The 20,159-nt window shown below is 43.5% G+C and overlaps 3 protein-coding genes across 4 annotated transcripts in view; all 3 read left to right on the top strand.

Moving 5' to 3' along the window:
* The window catches only part of cryl1 (crystallin, lambda 1), a 37,547-nt gene extending 27,351 nt beyond the window's left edge, over positions 1-10,196 (top strand). For both annotated transcript variants that reach the window (XM_039007054.1, XM_039007055.1), the window contains exons 7-8: positions 7,885-7,991; positions 9,698-10,196. In XM_039007054.1, coding sequence (XP_038862982.1) covers positions 7,885-7,991; positions 9,698-9,796 — 206 coding nt within the window. In that variant the 3' untranslated portion in view covers positions 9,797-10,196. The remainder of the gene's footprint in view (positions 1-7,884; positions 7,992-9,697) is intronic.
* Positions 10,197-10,351: 155 nt separating this feature from the next.
* Positions 10,352-14,979, top strand: LOC120058413 (gap junction beta-2 protein-like). Its single transcript, XM_039007056.1, has 2 exons — positions 10,352-11,454; positions 12,442-14,979. The coding sequence occupies exon 2, from the start codon at positions 12,469-12,471 to the stop codon at positions 13,285-13,287; it is 819 nt and encodes a 272-aa protein (XP_038862984.1). The 5' UTR covers positions 10,352-11,454; positions 12,442-12,468; the 3' UTR covers positions 13,288-14,979.
* Positions 14,980-18,366: 3,387 nt separating this feature from the next.
* Positions 18,367-19,690, top strand: LOC120057951 (gap junction alpha-3 protein-like). Its single transcript, XM_039006432.1, has one exon. It carries the CDS (start codon positions 18,383-18,385, stop codon positions 19,688-19,690), a length of 1,308 nt encoding a protein of 435 aa, XP_038862360.1. The 5' UTR covers positions 18,367-18,382.
* The last annotated feature ends 469 nt before the right edge of the window (positions 19,691-20,159 follow it).

The following is a 20,159-nucleotide window of genomic DNA, read 5'->3' as shown; positions in this document are numbered from 1 at the left end:
CCCTGCACCCACCACAGCAACATGCCCAAGCCTCCCCCATTTCTCCTTCACCCAAATCCAGACAGCTGATGTTCTGAAAGAGCTGCAAAATCTGGACCCCTACAAATCAGCCAGCCTGGACAATCTGGACCCTCTTTCTGAAATGATCTGCCGAAATTGTTGCAACCCCTATTACTAGCCTGTTCCAACCTCTTTCGTATCGTCTGAGATCCCCAAAGATTGGAAAGCTGCCGCGGTCATCCCCCTCATCAAAGGGGGAGACACTCTAGACCCAAACTGCTACAGACCTATATCTATCCTACCCTGCCTTTCTAAGGTCTTTGAAAGCCAAGTTAACAAACAGATCACCGACCATTTCGAATCCCACCGTACCTTCTCCGAGCTGGTTTCCGAGCTGGTTTCCTCAGCCACGCTCAAGGTCCTAAACAATATCTTAACCGCCATCGATAAGAGACAGTACTGTGCAGCCGTCTTCATCAACCTGGCCAAGGCTTTCGACTCTGTCAATCACCACATTCTTATCGGCAGACTCGGTAGCCTTGGTTTCTCAAATGACTGCCTTGCCTGGTTCACCAACTACTTCTCAGACAGAGCTCAGTGTGTCAAATCGGAGGGCCTGTTGTCCGGACCTCTGGCAGTCTCTATGGGGGTGCCACAGGGTTCAATTCTCGGGCCGACTCTTTTCTCTGTATACATCAATGATGTCGCTCTTGCTGCTGGTGATTCTCTGATCCACCTTTACGCAGACGACACCATTCTGTATACTTCTGGCCCTTCTTTGGACACTGTGTTAACTAACCTCCAGATGAGCTTCAATGCCATACGACTCTCCTTCTGTGGCCTCCAACTGCTCTTAAATGCAAGTAAAACTAAATGTATGCTCTTTAACCGATCGCTGCCCGCACCTGCCCGCCCGTCCAGCATCGTTACTCTGGACGGTTCTGACTTAGAATATGTGGACAACTACAAATACCTAGGTGTCTGCTTAGACTGTAAACTCTCCTTCCAGACTCACATTAAGCATCTCCAATCTAAAATTAAATCTAGAATCGGCTTCCTATTTTGCAACAAAGCATCCTTCACTCATGCTGCCAAACACACCCTCGTTAAACTGACTATCCTGCCCATCCTTGACTTCGGCGATGTCATGTACAAAATAGCCTCCAACACTCTACTCAGCAAATTGGATGCAGTCTATCACAGTGCCATCCGTTTTGTCACCAAAGCCCCATATACTACCCACCACTGCAACCTGTATGCTCTCGTTGGCTGGCCCTCGCTTCATATTCGTCGCCAACCCCACTGGCTCCAGGTCATCTATAAGTATTTGCTAGGTAAAGCCCCGCCTTATCTCAGCTCACTGGTCACTATAGCAGCACCAACCCGCAGCACGCGATCCAGCAGGTATATTTCACTGGTCACCCCCAAAGCCAATTCCTCCTTTGGCTGCCTTTCCTTCCAGTTCTCTGGTGCCAATGACTGGAACGAATTGCAAAAATCACTGAAGCTGGAGACTCATATCTCCCTCACTAACTTTAAGCACCAGCTGTCAGAGCAGCTCACAGATCATTGCACCTGTACATACCCCATCTGTAAATAGCCCAACAAACTACCTCATCCCCATACTGTTATTTTTATTTTTTCTCCTTTGCACCCCGGTATCTCTACTTGCACATTCATCTTCTGCACATCTATCACTCGTGTTTAACTGCTATATTGTAATTATTTCGCCACTATGGTCTATTTATTGCCTTAACTCCCTTATCTTACCTCATTTGCACACACTGTATATAGACTTTTTCTATTGTATTATTGACTGCATGTTTGTTTATTCCATGTGTAACTGTGTTGTTGTTTGCGTCGCACCTCTTTGCTTTATCTTGGCCAGGTCGCAGTTGTAAATGAGAACTTGTTCTCAACTAGCCTACCTGGTTAAGTTAAGGTGAAATATAAATAAATAAAAATATATTGGGGGATGACGTGGGTGTGTGTTTTAGAGAAAGAGTGTGTGGTTGCGCGTGTGTGTGTGCGCGCGCACACGCGTGATTCTCTGAGAGTCTGAAACATCAAGTAGATGGAGAATATGAAAGGGCATTGTGAACACTAGAAGTTGACCCTGCTCTAGCAGCACCACCGTGCTCAGAGAGAGAGAACAGTTTGACAGGACAGAGAGAGAGAGAATGCGTTTGACAGAACAGAGAGAGAACGCGTTTGACAGAACAGAGAGAGAACGCGTTTGACAGAACAGAGAGAGAACGCGTTTGACAGAACAGAGAGAGAACGCGTTTGACAGAACAGAGAGAGAACGCGTTTGACAGAACAGAGAGAGAACGCGTTTGACAGAACAGAGAGAGAACGCGTTTGACAGAACAGAGAGAGAGAACGCGTTTGACAGAACAGAGAGAGAACGCGTTTGACAGAACAGAGAGAGAACGCGTTTGACAGAACAGAGAGAGAGAACGCGTTTGACAGAACAGAGAGAGAGAACGCGTTTGACAGAACAGAGAGAGAGAACGCGTTTGACAGAACAGAGAGAGAACGCGTTTGACAGAACAGAGAGAGAGAACGCGTTTGACAGAACAGAGAGAGAGAACGCGTTTGACAGAACAGAGAGAGAGAACGCGTTTGACAGAACAGAGAGAGAGAACGCGTTTGACAGAACAGAGAGAGAGAACGCGTTTGACAGAACAGAGAGAGAGAACGCGTTTGACAGAACAGAGAGAGAGAACGCGTTTGACAGAACAGAGAGAGAACGCGTTTGACAGAACAGAGAGAGAGAGAACGCGTTTGACAGAACAGAGAGAGAGAGAACGCGTTTGACAGAACAGAGAGAGAGAGAACGCGTTTGACAGAACAGAGAGAGAGAGAACGCGTTTGACAGAACAGAGAGAGAGAGAACGCGTTTGACAGAACAGAGAGAGAGAGAACGCGTTTGACAGAACAGAGAGAGAGAGAACGCGTTTGACAGAACAGAGAGAGAGAGAACGCGTTTGACAGAACAGAGAGAGAGAGAACGCGTTTGACAGAACAGAGAGAGAGAGAACGCGTTTGACAGAACAGAGAGAGAGGATGCGTTGACAGAACAGAGAGAGAACGCGTTGACAGGAGAGACAGAGAACACATTGAGAACGCGTTGACAGAAGAGACAGAGAACACATTGAGAGAACGCGTTGACAGAAGAGACAGAGAACACAGAGAACGCGTTGACAGAGACAGAGAACACATTGAGAGAACGCGTTGATGGAAGAGACAGAGAACACATTGAGAGAACGCGTTGACGGAAGAGACAGAACACATTGAGAGAACGCGTTGACGGAAGAGACAGAGAACACATTGAGAGAACGCGTTGACGGAAGAGACAGAGAACACATTGAGAGAACGCGTTGACGGAAGAGACAGAGAACACATTCAGAGAACGCGTTGACGGAAGAGACAGAGAACACATTGAGAGAACGCGTTGACGGAAGAGACAGAGAACACATTGAGAGAACGCGTTGACGGGAGAGACAGAGAACACATTGAGAGAACGCGTTGACGGGAGAGACAGAGAACACATTGAGAGAACGCGTTGACGGAAGAGACAGAGAACGCGTTGACGGAAGAGACAGAGAACGCGTTGACGGAGGAGACAGAGAACGCGTTGACGGAAGAGACAGAGAACGCGTTGACGGAAGAGACAGAGAACGCGTTGACGGAAGAGACAGAGAACGCGTTGACGGAAGAGACAGAGAACGCGTTGACGGAAGAGACAGAGAACGCGTTGACGGAAGAGACAGAGAACGCGTTGACGGAAGAGACAGAGAACGCGTTGACGGAAGAGACAGAGAACACATTGAGAGAACGCGTTGACGGAAGAGACAGAGAACACATTGAGAGAACGCGTTGACGGAAGAGACAGAGAACACATTGACGGAAGAGACAGAGAACACATTGAGAGAACGCGTTGACGGAAGAGACAGAGAACACATTGAGAGAACGCGTTGACGGGAGAGACAGAGAACACATTGAGAGAACGCGTTGACGGGAGTACAGAGAACGCGTTGACGGAAGAGACAGAGAACGCGTTGACGGAAGAGACAGAGAACGCGTTGACGGAAGAGACAGAGAACGCGTTGACGGAAGAGACAGAGAACGCGTTGACGGAAGAGACAGAGAACGCGTTGACGGAAGAGACAGAGAACACATTGAGAGAACGCGTTGACGGAAGAGACAGAGAACACATTGAGAATCCAATCCTGTTATCACTGTAGGTCACCTAGTCCAACCAGTCCAATCAGATAGTAAAACACTCAGGTCCACTCCTGTTATCACTGTAGGTCCAGTGGTTCCGAACCAGGTGTACTAGGACCCCTGGGGGTACTTGAGAACACTCATGAGACAATAGGTAAAATGCACATGAGGGGATACTTCAGGGGTACTCTGGGCAGAGCAAAATTCAGTTGTTGGTACAGTAACCCAAAAAGGTTGGGAACCACTGGTCTAGTACAACTAGTCCAATCAGATAGTAAAACACTCAACAGTTCTCTCTGATTGACTATCATTTCCAAACAGGGCACAGAAGAGCCCTTATACCCAGAAAGCTGAGTCATTTGATCAGACAGAAGAGCCCTTACACCCAGAAAGCTGAGTCATTTGATCAGACAGAAGAGCCCTTACACCCAGAAAGCTGAGTCATTTGATCAGACAGAAGAGCCCTTACACCCAGAAAGCTGAGTCATTTAATCAGACAGAAGAGCCCTTACACCCAGAAAGCTGAGTCATTTAATCAGACAGAAGACCCCTTACACCCAGAAAGCTGAGTCATTTTATCAGACAGAAGAGCCCTTACACCCAGAAAGCTGAGTCATTTTATCAGACAGAAGAGCCCTTACACCCAGAAAGCTGAGTCATTTAATCAGACAGAAGAGCCCTTACACCCAGAAAGCTGAGTCATTTTATCAGACAGAAGGAGCCTTACACTTATTTTGTTCAGACTATTGAAGCAGACAGTGGTGGAAAAAGTACCCAATTCTCATACTTGAGTAAAAGTATAGATACCTTTTAATAGAAAGTTGCTGAAATAAGTCACAAATTAAAATAGTAAAATACTACTTGAGTAAAAGTCTAAATGTGTTTGGTTTTAAATATACTTAAGTATCAAAAGTAAATTGAATTGCTAAAATATACTTAAGTATCAAAGTAAAAGTATAAATAATTTCAAATTCCTTATTAAGCAAACCAGACGGAACCATTTTCTTGTTTTAAAATGTATGGATTGCCAGGGTCACACTCCAACACTGATATTATTTACAAAAGATGCATGTGTTTAGTGAGACCGTCAGAACATAGGCAGTAGGGATGACCACGTGTTCTCTTGATAAGTGTGTGAATTTCACAGTTTTCCTGTTCTGTTAAGTATTAAAAATGTAACAAATACTTTTGAGTGTCATGGAAAATGTATGGAGTAAAAAGTACAATATTTTCTTTAGGAATATAGTGAAGTAAAAGTTGTCAAAAATATAAATAATAGGCCTCCCGGGTGGCGCAGTGGTCTAGGGCACTGCCAGAGACTCTGGTTCGCGCCCAGGCTCTGTCGCGACCGGGAGGTCCGTGGGGCGACGCACAATTGGCCTAGCGTCGTCCTACCGGTTTGGCCGGTAGGGATATTCTTGTCTCATCGCGCTCTAGCGGCTCCTGTGGCGGGCCGGGCGCATCACGCTAACCAGGTCGCCAGGTGCACTGTGTTTCCTCCGACACATTGGTGCGGCTGGCTTCCGGGTTGGATTAAGAAGCAGTGCGGTTGGGTTGTGTTTCGGAGGACACATGGCTTTCGACCTTCGTCTCTCCCGAGCCCGTACGGGAGTTGTAGCGATGAGACAAGATAGTAACTACTAAGAATTGGATACCACGAAATTGGGGAGAAAAAGGGGGTAAAAATTCAACAACAAAAAAATATATATATATATAAATGATAAAGTACAGATACTACTTAAATACTACTTTAAAGTATTTTTACTTAAGTAGTGGAAGTAGAGGAGAGAAAGAGTCTTTGAAAACAGCCCGTCAGGTGAGGTCTCTCCCTCCAAAAACAAAACTCTGTGAGAGAGCTTAGTTGGACGTAGCTGCCAGTTATCACACTGAAGTGTTAGCTTTAGTCTGTTCCTGTAATGTTCATGTACACATTCAGTGTTCAACTTGGAAGTAAGAAACAAATTAACAAGCTTTTTACACCTAAGAAAGAAGTTGACTAGTTTTAATGCTTAAACCCACTTACTAAATTCATTCAAATACACTGAACAAAAATATAAATGCAACATGTAACGTGTTGGTCCCATGTTTCATGAGCTGAAATAAAAGATCCAAGAAATGTTCAATACCCACAAAAATACTATTTCTCTCATTGTGTGCAGAAATTTGTTCACATCCCTGCGCATTTCTCCTTTGCCAAGATAATCCATCCATCTGACAGGTGTGGCACATCAAGAAACTGATTAAACAGCATGATCATTACACAGGGGCACCTTGTACTGGGGACAATAAGGCCACACTAAAATGTGCAGTTTTGTCACACAACACAATGCCACAGATGTCTCAAGTTTCTAGGGAGCGCGCAATTGGCATGCTGACTGCAGCAATGTCCAACAGAGCTGTTGCCAGATAATTGAATGTTCATTTCTCTACCATAAGCCTGCTTCCAGCATCATTTTAGAGAATTTGGCAGTACGTCCAACCGGCCTCACACCACGTATAATCATGCCAGCCCAGGACACCACATCCGTCTTCTTCACCTGAGGGATCGTCTGAGACCAGTCACCCGGACAGTTGATGAAACTATGGGTTTGCACACCCAAAGAATTTCTGCACAAATTGTCAGAAACCATATAAGGGAAGATCATCTGCGTGCTTGTCGTCCTCACTAGGGTCTTGACCTGACTGCAGTTCAGCGTCGTAACCAACTTTAGTGGGCAAATGCTCACCTTCGATGGCCGCTGGCACACTGGAGAAGTGTCCTCTTCATGGATGAATCCTGGTTTCAACTGTACCGGGCAAATGGCAGATATGGCATTGTGTGGGCAGGCGCGGTTTCAACGTTGTGAACATAGTGCCCCATGGTGGCAGTGGGGTTATGGTATGGCAAGCATTAGCTACAGACAACGAACACGATTGCATTTCATCAATGGCAATTTTAATGCACAGAGATACCATGACGAGATCCTGAGGCCCATTGTCGTGCCATTCATCCCCCGCCATCACCTCATGTTTCAGCGTGATAATGCACAGCCCCATGTCGCAAGGATCTGTACACGATTCATGGAAGCTGAAAATGTCCCAGTTCGTTCATGGCCTGCAGACTTACCAGACATGTCACCCATTGAGCACGTTTGGGATGCTCTGGATCTATATGTACCACAGCTTGTTCCAGTTCTCGCCAATGTCTAGCAACTTCGCACAGCCATTGAAGAGGAGTGGGACAACATTACACAGGCCACAATCAACAGCCTGATCAACTCCATGCAAAGGAGATGTGTCGAGCTGCATGAGGCAAATGGTGGTCACACCAAATACTGACTGGTTTTCTGATCCTACCTTTTTTTTTTGTTATCTGTGACCAACAGATGCACATTTGTATTCCCAGTCATGTGAAATCCATATATTTATTTAAATTTACTGATTTCCTTATGAACTGTAACTCAGTAACATCTTTGAAATTGTTGCATGTAGCGTTTTTATATTTTTGTTCAATGTAGAATACAACTAGGCCTAAATGACTTTGAGTACTTTCATTCTTGGTCATGGTGAGACGATACAAATCTGTTTTGTTACTCTATACTGAACCAAATACAGTAAGATCTGCCTTTGGCCTTAAAGTCTACCCATCCCTCTCTATCCGGTCCACTCCCCCAGGTCTGGAGGAATATCTCCAGCGCTACAGAGAGGGCATGAAGAGGGTTCTGAACGCCTTTGGACCTGTTCCCGAATTCTCTGGGGAGGCAGCCGAGCGCATCAACAAAGTAAGCTTATGTGTTTGTGTGTTGTACTGTTTGTACCAACGCCTCTATATTCTAGGACTAGGTCAAATGTCTTCAGATTTTGCTCATCAAGTACAAGAAGGTATGAAAAACTGGGTTAGTTCAATGAGGGCAATGGAACATTAAGTCCAGCGAGCTCAAGGGCGAGCATTCAAAAGTTTTTCCCTTCTAGTACTATACCCTGTTAACTAGACGTTACTCAATCATATGCAGTCAGGCTGTTCAAACATCATTCTCCACACTCCAATGGAAGCCGTCATGTGAGAACACCCTGGCCCTAAGCGTAAACTATTTCACAAGCATAAAATATTTCATATTGGACAGATTTTTAAATGCATAGTGTAACCAAGGAAATATTTCACTAGGATAACACCGAAATGAAATCCTAGCAGTTAAAACTATACTGAACAAAAATATAAATGCAATATTTAAGTGTTGGTCCCATTTTTCATGAGCTGAAATAAAAGATCCCAGAAATGTTCCATAAGCACGAAAAGCTTATTTCTCTCAAATGTGCACAAATATGTTTACACCCCAGTTAGTAAGCATTTCTCCTTTGCCAAGATGTATTTATTTATTTATTTTTATTTCAACTTTATTTAACCAGGTAGGCTGGTTGAGAACAAGTTCTCATTTGCAACTGCGACCTGGCCAAGATAAAGCAAAGCAGTTCGACACATACAAAAACAGAGTTACACATGGAATAAACAAACATACAATCAATAATACAGTAGAAAAATCTATATACAGCATGTGCAAATGAGGTAGGATAAGAGAGGTAAGGCAATAAGTAGGCCATGGTGGTGAAGTAATTACAATATAGCAAATAAACACTGGAACGGTAGAATGTGCATTAGATGAATGTGCAAGTAGAGATACTGGGGTGCAAAGGAGCAAGATAAATAAATAAATACAGTATGGGGATGAGGTAGATTGGATGGGCTAATTTACAGATGAGCTATGTACAGGTGCAGTGATCTGTGAGCTGCTCTGACAGCTGGTGCTTAAAGCTAGTGAGGGAGGTAAGAGTCTCCAGCTTTAGTGATTTTTGCAGTTCATTCCAGCCATTGGCAGCAGAGAACTGGAAGGAGAGGCGGCAAAGGAAGAATTGGCTTTGCAGGTGACCAGTGAAAAATACCTGCTGGAGCGCGTGCTACGGGTGGGTGCTGCTATGGTGACCAGTGAGCTGAGATAAGGCGGGGCTTTACCTAGCAGAGACTTGTAGATGACCTGGAGCCAGTGGGTTTGGCGAGTATGAAGCGAGGGCCAGCCAACGAGAGAGTACAGGTCGCAGTGGTGGGTAGTATATGGGGCTTTGGTGACAAAACGGATGGCACTGTGATAGACTGCATCCAATTTGTTGAGTAGAGTATTGGAGGCTATTTTGTAAATGACATCACCGAAGTTGAGGATCGGTAGGATGGTCACTAGGGTATGTTTGGCAGCATGAGTGAAGCCGATTCTAGATTTCATTTTGGATTGGAGATGTATTCCCAGTCATGTGAAATCCATAGATTAGGGCCTAAGAATATATTTCAATTGACTGATTTCCTTGTAACTCAGTAAAACCTTTTGAAATTGTTGCATTTTATTTTTGTTCAGTGTACAATTCAGAGAAGAAACAATGCATTCTCTCTACTCATCTTATTTCCCTCTCCCTCCCTTCTTCTTCTGATGTGTCCCTCCAGGAGATGTGTGAGCTGATCCCAGCTGACCAGCAGCACCTGTCTGCCAGGAGAGAGAGAAGGGACCAGCTTCTCATGGGCCTGGCCAAGCTCAAGAAGTGACCCCAGGACTATCACCACCACTGATGAACAGGGTGGGCTGAGGTCTGGGACTCTGCTGTCCATCACTCAGCCAAATAGCATGGTGATGAGGATGATCTGATCTCTCAGTAGGGCCTACACTGGGGATGTTACTGAATACTGTAGCCCTGAGTCCTCACACACAATCAATCAACCAATCTGGGATGTTACTGTAGCCCTCACACACAATAAACCAATCTAGGGATTGATTATCATGCCATCTCAGAAATCTAACCACCACATGTTTTATGCAATCAACACGTTGATCAGACAAGGAAATTATTGGTTTGGTCATACCACAATGGCTTCTTGAATTATGAATATGAAATGTTAATGTGAAAACCTTATGGGAGATTTTTTTATTAAAATGTTGAGATTGTCATTTTTCCTTCACAATAACAGAGATGCACAACAAACAGTATTATGTACTATATCTGGTATTTTCCTATGGTCTCCCAAAATATCATAATCGCTAGATAGATCTTCAGTCTGCATGAGGTCATGCCTACTTTGTTGTGGTAATCTTGATTTCACATAGGAAGTCTCCATCATCATGTGACTATACTGACTGTTTCATGACGACTTAGGCCTTGACCATGACTCTCAGTTCAGTTACATTACACAGAAGAGTCATTGGAGGAAGGCCTCTTCTGTAGAGGGGAGTTTCGTTAAGAGCCGCAATGCTCGGTCTGAACATTAACACGAGTCCCTTGCAGTATTGGAAGCATAAGGACATTTCATATCGTAAATAATAATAAAACAAAGTTACATTGATACACACCTTTGTATAGGGTTAGGGTTCCCACACGGACATATTTCCATGTTACAGCGCTTGTTTACGGGAGACAGTGGACTGACTACCTGTGCTAATTAGCTATCTGCGTCTCTGAACACCTGTGTGTAAATGAAAGACCGAAGCCACACACGTCACTGAAACGTGCTGCAACTGTGCTAAACCCGGTTAAAACAGTGTACACTAAGTGTGTATTCTGCATTTGTGAAATTATTTTGATGTGATATGAAAGTAAAGGGATTTATGTTTCTAGAACCGTACTGCAATTGAGAATCTAGTCACGTTTATATGGAGTATTTAGCTGTTTTACCTTCCAGGGCCAATTCGCCCCTTAAACAACATGTAAGGTCCTTGGACTACGGAGTAACGTTAGGCGCTTTTAGTCTAATATTGGGCTAATGATGACTGCGTGCTTTATAGCTCGTACCGTAAATGAAGACTGAATTCAAGTGTATCTCTCTGAATTGTCTATAAACAGTCAATGTGAAAAGAATGTGATTGTGTTTGATTCAAATAAACAAATCAGTGTATTTCAGTGAAATCAGGTAAAACTCTACACGGCTGACACTTTAATCTAAAAGTTACACACTCCTGAACTGATGAGCGCTCTTTTTCTTCGTCCCGCCCCCTAGCAGGTGGATCGTCCTCAAGTGAAGATCGTAAAAACTCAGGTACATCTCATCAGAGCGCAGACTTCACAGTCGGACCTACTTCCAAACAACTACATTTTCCCCTCAGCTTCGTTTGGAGTTGCTCTCTCCGTCTTTGGTGTTTCTTGAAACGACGGCATTAAAGAGCACCGAAAAGTGAAATTAATGGACGTTTGCTGAAGTTCCGAGAAAGTGAGGTGAGTGCTGTGATTTGTGAATCATACTCACCTGTCTTATTCGTCTTTATGTAATGATACAGCCACTGGTGATTTTTTTTTTTTTTTGTTGCTGATGTTTAGGATTTTATTAAAGAAATGATTGTTCCTTATTTTTTTCCCAAATATACAGGTTAGAATTAACAGATTAGAAACTCGACAGGGAAACCTAACGAGATATGATTATTAATTGGCAAATTATGGACAGTTTACATTTTGAATAAAATGCAGGTAAACTCATCACTAATAATGCAGTCTTAGTAACTAGCAGCAGCCAATTTTAGTAAGTGTATATTTAAGCAACCACGCACGAGGAGGTGTAGTATATGGCCAATATACCACAGGTAATGACTTCTACACACGACTCAACGCGGGGTGCCTGGATGTATACCAAAACCCCCCGAGGTGCCTTATTGCGACTATAAACGGGTTGCCAACGTAATTAGAAAAGTAAAAAAATGTTTTTATATGGTCTGATATACCACGGCTGTCAGCCAATCAGCATTCAGGGCTCGAACCACCCTGTTTATAATGTATAATAAACAAATGCTAATTTATTGCTTTGTCTTAAGTTAATGGAAATTAACTTTCTTGTGTACTGTTTGATTATTCATTGTTTTACTACACTGTTTTATCTGTCAATATAGCCTCACTTTTGATAGCCAGTGTTGTGTAAAAGTAATTACTTGAATGACAACACACATTATTATATAGTTTGATTAAGTTGTAGTTTGATTAAATTGTATTGGAAAGAAACACCACCTAGTGTTCAATTGAATACTTCATGTTTGTACATTTTTGGTTAGGTTTTTCAAATGTCTAATTGTGAAAGACAAAAGGAAACGGCAGTGATGTAGGCCTACTGGTCTCCTTCCCAGTGTACTGTTTGGGTTTCTGAACATGAAACCTTTTTGAAGTTCACTAAGAACTGACATTAATTTGTACAGTTTCCATTCTTGTGTTCTCCAGGTGGTCTAAGCCAAAGCTGCTGTAGAGATGAGTTGGGTGGCTCTGTACGCCCAGCTGGGCGGGGTGAACAAACACTCCACCAGCCTGGGGAAGATATGGCTGTCTGTCCTATTCATCTTCCGTATCACCATCCTAGTACTGGCTGCAGAGAGCGTGTGGGGAGACGAGCAGTCTGACTTCATCTGCAACACCCAGCAGCCTGGCTGTAAGAACGTCTGCTATGACCACTTCTTCCCTGTGTCGCACATCCGTCTCTGGTGCCTGCAGCTGATCTTTGTGTCTACACCGGCCCTGTTGGTGGCCATGCACGTGACTTACAGGAAGCGTGGGGACAAGAGGCACATCATCTCGACGGCCTTGCACAGCGGTGGTGATGACAAGACCAGGCAGGTGGACCTAGAGGCCCTGAAGAGGAGTCGTCTGCCCATCACAGGGCCTCTGTGGTGGACGTACACCTGCAGCCTGTTCTTCCGCCTGATTTTTGAGGCTGGCTTTATGTACGCCCTCTACTTTGTTTACGATGGCTTCGCGATGCCTCGTCTGGTGAAGTGTGAGCAGTGGCCCTGCCCCAACAAGGTGGACTGCTTCATCTCACGACCCACAGAGAAGACCATCTTCACCATCTTCATGGTGGCTTCGTCTGCCATCTGCATGGTTCTCAACGTAGCCGAGCTGGCCTACCTCATCGTCAAGGCCCTGATGAGGTGCTCCACCAGGATGTCCAAGAAGAGCCCTGCCTACGCTCACCCCGATCACATAACCACGGACAAGTCCCTACTACAGAATAAAAAGAACGAGATGCTGCTGTCCTCTCTTACAGATTCCTCCAGCAACAAGACTGTGTGAGCCCAGCATAGTGGCCATGTTCTTCCCCATTTAGACTACAGAGAACTAGGGAGTAGAAACGTATCAGTGTTTTGTTACCATGAGAAGAGAACATACTTGTGCGGACATACCTGTAGCAGCTGAGAGGATTGGCCTAACCCTAAGTCTGCTTTTCTAGAGCAGTTTGCCAATTCCAGTCCTCGAGTACCCCCAACAGCAGACGTTATTGTTGTAGCCCTGGACAAACATGCCCGATTCAACTCATTGAGGGATTGATAATTAGTTGACAAGTTGAATCAGATGTGCTTGTCCAATGTGTATTTTTGGGGGTACTCGAGGACTGGAGTTGGGGAACACTGTCGTAGAGGATATTTCTCTCTCTGTGCCTTCCACTATGACTGACCCATGGGGTAATGTTTTAGCATTTTTTAAATGTATTTTTTTTATTTATCTTGGTGCTTGTATGTTTGAGCCACATGTCTGTTTGGGAGGTTGAACAGCAGTGACAAATGGGTCTAGATCGCCACCTTCTGGTTTACAATGAGCTTGCAGGAGTTTGTTAATGTTTTATTGTGGAGCGCAACCAGAATTGGTTAATGTTACTTCTACAGCTTTTGTAGATAACTTTACCAAAGCAGAAACTCACAAGTGTGCAGTTTAGCTCCAAGTTCTATTTGAGGCTCACACCGGCGAAGGAAATGTATTGAGTAACAAAGCAATTTTAAAACAGTGCCTTAGTCTATTAGCGGTGTCAAATAGTATGATGTAGATGATGCTGTATATTGAGCATTTACATTTTAGTAATTTAGCAGATGCTCTTATCCAGAGAAATGTACAGTAGTGAATGCATACCTTTTCACATTTGTTCGTACCGGTCCCCTGTGGGAATTGAACCCACAAGCCTGGCATTGCAAGTGCCACGCTCTACCAACTGAGCCACACAGAGCACAATGTTTTTAGGTAGCATGGCTGATACGCTTGAACATTCTGGACAGATTTCCTGGACCCAAATGAGGCCTATTCCTGTACTTAAAAATCATGCTCAATGGGGAATATCCATTAGAAGTGCTTCTTGGTCCAGGAGTAGGCTTAAGCTGGGTACTGGAAACTGACCCTCTGAGCATTATGCCAACTGAGACTGACGTCTAGCCTATTGTTGTCAAGACTGATTGTAAACCTGGCTTCAGAGCCTATCATCTTTCAGCTTGTTCCTTATTTTAGGCACTGAACTTATCACTGCACCTCTTTCAATGTGAGTTAGCGGGCTGATCTATAGGCAAATTGGCCTAATGTGCTTTGTCCAAAAATGCATGTAGAAGTTGGACCATAATAACTTGTATCACTGTAGTGACAATCTGACTGTTACCTGTGAAAAGGTAAGGACAGTTTTAGCAATGAGATGCATCACACACATTTGTGAAAGCACTTTGTGGGCTTACTTTCTCTCACAATCTTTACAGATGTATGGGGGCTTTTTGTCTGTTTTATATTGACTGTTTGGAGGAAATGCAAAATTCAGTAGTACAAATCATTCTTGGACATTTTTGAAAGCCTCAACATTGTCACTTGCTTCTTTACAGCAGCTAGAGCCTAGCTATTAATGTACAGATTTCTAAACTGCATGTTTTTTGAAAGAAGGTTGTTTTGTATTTTTTATTAGATCTGCACTTTGACCCTGGGTCTTGACTTTTAATAAAAAAAACTGAAATGATACTGCAGGTTTACTTATTGCTTTCACAGTATCTGTTGTAATACCAATGTTATCAACCTCCAGCCACTGGGATGCGCTTCTCTGGACAACCAAGAGAGGGCGGGAGGTTACATGGGTTTGCGGTGGGTGACTGGATTTGCAGTGTAACTTTTGATAGCCATGTATCACAAGTAAATTGTATTCTAGTGAGGTGTAGAATCACAAATTGAAGACAATTTTATCTCACAGGCCTATGTTCTCTTCAGCATTCCAAATGAACTATTTCTCACAGATGGGCTACCTTATTGTCAGAAATGGCCAGCTTCCGTCACTAAAGGCCGAAGGTCAGATGTTAAACTATGAAAGCAGAACTGACTTTTCCCGGATGGTAATATGCACCACCCAGACTGCATAGCCTATTTGAAGCTTGATGTTTTATAGGGGCGTGGCGTGCATCGGTCCAGGGTGATGACTTTCTGAATTCACTCATGCATGGTCACACAATGTGACAGTCGCGATGGCAGGGAATGGGAGTGAGCTGCGCTTCGCGGAAACCTATCTTCAGGTTCAATTCGTCTCGAAAAACTAACTTTTCTTGCTCAAATTTGGCGGCGAATCCACGTGTGAAGTTTGAATGAATAACTTGGCCTGGCTGCGTTTAAAAGAGTTTGGTAAACTGGCAGAGGTGCCAGGATTTGGTGAAGTAGGGAGGGCACCAGCTTCCCTGGGAGGTCTGTAGGCTATCCGACGCACTCAAAATATGGCACCAATGGCAGATGGATATTGCTTTCCATATTTAAATTGGGCATCTCCTGTCTAAGGTATGATTGAAATGAGGTGCGAGTATTTTTCCTGGCACTCGTACTGATGTGATGCTGGTAACTCGTATCAATGGACATTTTATTTAATGAACATTTAAATGTTGAGTATTTAATTATTAGAAATTACAGTAGTGACCTATTATAATCGGTCAAACAATACGATAACAAAGGTATAGGGGAGCTAAAAATAAAGCCAGTGGACACAAAGCCTATCTGGCACCCTCTGTATTGTCGATTTGTGAGGCAGCACACTTTGTAGGTTACTGTTGGCTACCTGAACTTGATCGAGTTAATTATTGACTTATTTAATGGTCATCAAAACCTTCAAAAATCATCTGATATTCAATCTATTCGATTTGTATAATATGATGGGATATTTTCTGGACTGATACACGTGTTTAAACAAAACAAATGTTGAGACAACAAAGAACATACAACATTCCAACCTTATCAGATAGGCTATTCTAATACTGTAGTCCTTATAATAGCAGTAATAATGACAATACAAATAATAATACAAATAACTTTTAAAGCATTTCGATATTTGTATTTTTGACTGTGTTTTATACGGTCATGTATTTATCCAATCTTTAGGCGCGCATTTCTTTTAGATCAAAGTATTTCTCTTGATCAGCACTTAAAATTCTGATGAGATAAGCATTCATTTGGGGTATGGCACTTTTAATATGTTTATAATGTTAACACTTTTAATATATATTTCATATGTATTTGCCGTGAAGGGAAAAAAATCCCACAATATTTTCATCAGGATACAAACTATGCGGTGGGATGTTGATATGGAGAGAGAAATAGGTTAAAACATCTCTCAACTCTAGAGATTAACATTTCTTTGCATATCAATTCTGTGTCAAAATGCCTTGTTTTTCCAATCTAATTAATATCTTAATTTATGACGCCAATTAATATTTATGAATCAGGGCATGGTCATTTTCACTTCAATAAGAGTTTAAAAAAAATAACAGTAAACCAAAAAAATACCTATCACGTGTGTCAGTCTGCTTAAAGATAAGGGAATACACTTTTGATTTAAATAAACCAATTAACATATTCATCCATCTTTTTTCTTTACAGGTGTCATATTTATTCTGAACCCTAGTCGATGGATTTATTACCCTCAATACAAGAACATTTGAGTATGTTCCAACTATTTTATGTTTCTGCTTGCGTTTTGCTTTTGGTGTGAATAGTAGATTGATAGGCCTCTACTGGCAAGTTCATGTGCACAAAGCTAACCAAGCACTATACATATATAACAAATAAAATACTATCTTATTTGTCACATGCGCGGAATACAACAGGTGTAGACCTTACAGTGAAATGCTTACTTACAAGCCCTTAACCAACAATGCAGTTTTAAGAAAATACCTACAAAAAAAGTAAGAGTATTTGGCTTCATTCTCCTGTATTCAACAGTATTTTTTTGTGACTAGGGCTGGCAAATGTTGTGCAATGTCTTAGTTTCAAAAGTATATTCAGAGGTTAGTTAAAAATCATTCTCATAGCTTGTTTTTGAGGATCACATATGGGGAAAGTGTAATCTGATTATTCTGTTATTCTGTTTCTGTATACTGTTACAGTATGACAGTATACATTGTTAGATAGTTAATAGCTTAGTCAATATATGTAATTGTGAATATGGTGTCTTTGCATTTATTGGCTGCAATTTCTTATATAATTGACCATTAAATTGCCATGAAAATAGCACAATTTTTTTTTACAAGTGTGTTACAGATGTATTAGATTTAGCTAATGATTTATCAGCATGTTAAAAGAGGCCTATAGCTGCCCCTGTTCTCAATGAAAATGTAATTCTGTACATCACAGGATATAAAGGCCTATTAGATGTTGAAGATTGTATGTTATATCTTGGACTTGACACCTAAGGCTCTGTTGGATCTGTAACAGTGGGAGTCGTGTGTGTCAGGGCCTACACACCGCAGTCCAACCTCTGCTCACTGCTGTTTTTGAACATTATAATGTTGATCTCAGCAAATGCCTGCTGGGCAGTGGAGCGAGCAGGTGAGAGAGAGAGAAAGAGAGAGGGAGTGCGTGTGTGTGTATGTGTGACAGTGACCGAGAGAAAGATTTAGAGAGAGAGAACAGGAGAGTGAAAGAGTGTTAGCATAAATGTCAGGTTCATAGTTAATGCTAAATAGTGAAATAGGGGGCTTCACAAAATTCTGTGGCATTACAGAACATTTCTATACCGTTCACTTGCTTTGACCGATTGTTCGATTAAAACAATTGATTTAGCAGTTAACGCCAATGACTTCTTCAAGGCCATTTTATGGAAGTAATTTTAATAAGCGCTTAATGTGTTGTGCCGATGTGAAGTGTGATTAGCTCTTTGTATGTTTGTGGGTGACGCGACCATTGCTTGCTCTCTCTAGGTTTGTAGTGTTTCTCTGTCCTTTATCCCCCTGCAGTTTATGCTGGGGTATTCATGCTTTATGTTACATGGTATCACTTTAACAGGTAACTGACAATCTCTTTCCCCCTCTCTGTCTTTTCATCCCGTCATCCTTCTCTCCTCCCTCTGTTCACTCCAGACTGTACTTTCTCCCTAGGCTAGAAATCTTGAAGCATGGGTGACTGGAGCTTTCTGGGGCGTCTGTTGGAGAATGCACAGGAACACTCAACAGTAATCGGCAAGGTCTGGCTGACTGTCCTCTTCATCTTTAGGATCCTGGTGCTGGGAGCGGCAGCCGAGGACGTGTGGGGCGACGAGCAGTCTGACTTCACCTGCAACACACAGCAGCCTGGGTGTGAGAACGTCTGCTATGATGAGGCTTTCCCCATCTCGCACATCCGCTTCTGGGTGCTGCAGATCATCTTTGTGTCCACGCCCACTCTCATCTACCTGGGTCACGTACTGCACATCGTCCGCATGGAGGAGAAGCGGAAAGAGAAGGAAGAGGAGCTGCGAAAGGCCAACAGACTCCAGGAGGAAAAGGAACTCCTTTACAATGAAGGAGGGGATGCAGGGGGACGAGGAGGTGGTAAAAAAGAGAAGCCACCTATCAGGGATGAGCATGGCAAGATCCGCATTAGGGGTGCCCTGCTGCGCACCTATGTGTTCAACATCATTTTCAAGACCCTTTTTGAAGTGGGGTTCATTTTAGGTCAATATTTTCTTTATGGCTTCCAGCTGAGGCCGCTATACAAGTGTGCACGGTGGCCCTGCCCCAACACTGTGGACTGCTTCATATCTAGGCCCACTGAAAAGACAATTTTCATCATATTTATGCTTGTGGTGGCTTGCGTGTCTCTTTTGCTGAATTTGTTAGAGATCTATCACCTTGGGTGGAAGAAAGTTAAACAGGGAATGGCCACCCCTGATCATGTGTTGTTGCCCCGCTCTAATGGTGTGGGGCCGGAGTCCATAACTTCTGCCTCCAGAACTGCCCTTCCCAACCTCAGCTACCCACCGACGTACACGGACGTGACAGCTGGGAGTGGTGCGTTCCTGCGGCCCAAGGTAGAGGCCTCCCCGGCAGAGTTCAAGATGGACCCCCTGCAGGAGGGGCCCTCGTCCTCCTACTACATGAGCAGCAACAACAACCAAAGGCTGACCACGCAGCAGAACTGGGCCAACCTGGCCACCGAGCAGCAGACTCGGGAGATGAAGGCCACATCCCCCTCCTTCTCCCCTTCCTCCGCACCCTCCTCTGATAGTAAGCAGCAGCCTTGTAATGCTGCTCCCCCCACCACCACCAGCCCCAGCTCCAGTGGGGGCAGTTTGAGTGGGGGGAATGTTGATCAGGAGGAAGGCCACGTCACCACCACAGTGGAAATGCATGAGCCCCCCGTCATGGTCACAGACCCTCGCCGGCTCAGCAGGGCCAGCAAGAGCAGCAGCATCAGAGCCAGGCCCAACGACTTGGCAGTATAGTCAGTCCCCCTAAATACACCTCCAACCTTCCAAAGCCCTCCCAACCACCCCAATAATAATAATAATTGGAGGCAATGTGAGGAAAGGGTCTGGGATCTGGAGTTGTTGCCTAATATATATATTAACAGCAGTTAATATCAGTGCAATTGGTGAGTTGTAGCATATGCATTATGATACAAAAAAATGTGCAGTGTGATTGTGCAATGTGCGTTAAAATGGTCTCACAGGCCGAAGGCTTCAATATACTGGACATCAGGGACTTTAGGGTTCTCATTCCAGTTTAAAATGGCCAAGTAACTTTTTTGTTTGAATTCGGTTTCAATGGCCTAGTATGTGTCAATGTGCTCTTGTCAACAGTGGTTGTTGTTGTTGTGTTTATTTGATGAACATAAAAGCCTATTTATTCCAATTAGGAATGATACTGTACATTCATCAAGTTGTTGAGTTCGATTGGCAAATTGCTGAGAAC

The sequence above is a fragment of the Salvelinus namaycush genome, chromosome 13, assembly GCF_016432855.1.
Source record: "Salvelinus namaycush isolate Seneca chromosome 13, SaNama_1.0, whole genome shotgun sequence".
Classification (NCBI taxonomy): Eukaryota; Metazoa; Chordata; class Actinopteri; order Salmoniformes; family Salmonidae; genus Salvelinus; species Salvelinus namaycush.
This window is presented reverse-complemented; position numbering and strand designations above follow the sequence as displayed.

Excerpts from the sequence above, each read along its gene's own strand:
- LOC120058413 (XM_039007056.1), top strand. The coding sequence starts at position 12,469 with ATGAGTTGGGTGGCTCTGTACGCCCAGCTGGGCGGGGTGAACAAACAC.
- LOC120057951 (XM_039006432.1), top strand. The coding sequence starts at position 18,383 with ATGGGTGACTGGAGCTTTCTGGGGCGTCTGTTGGAGAATGCACAGGAA.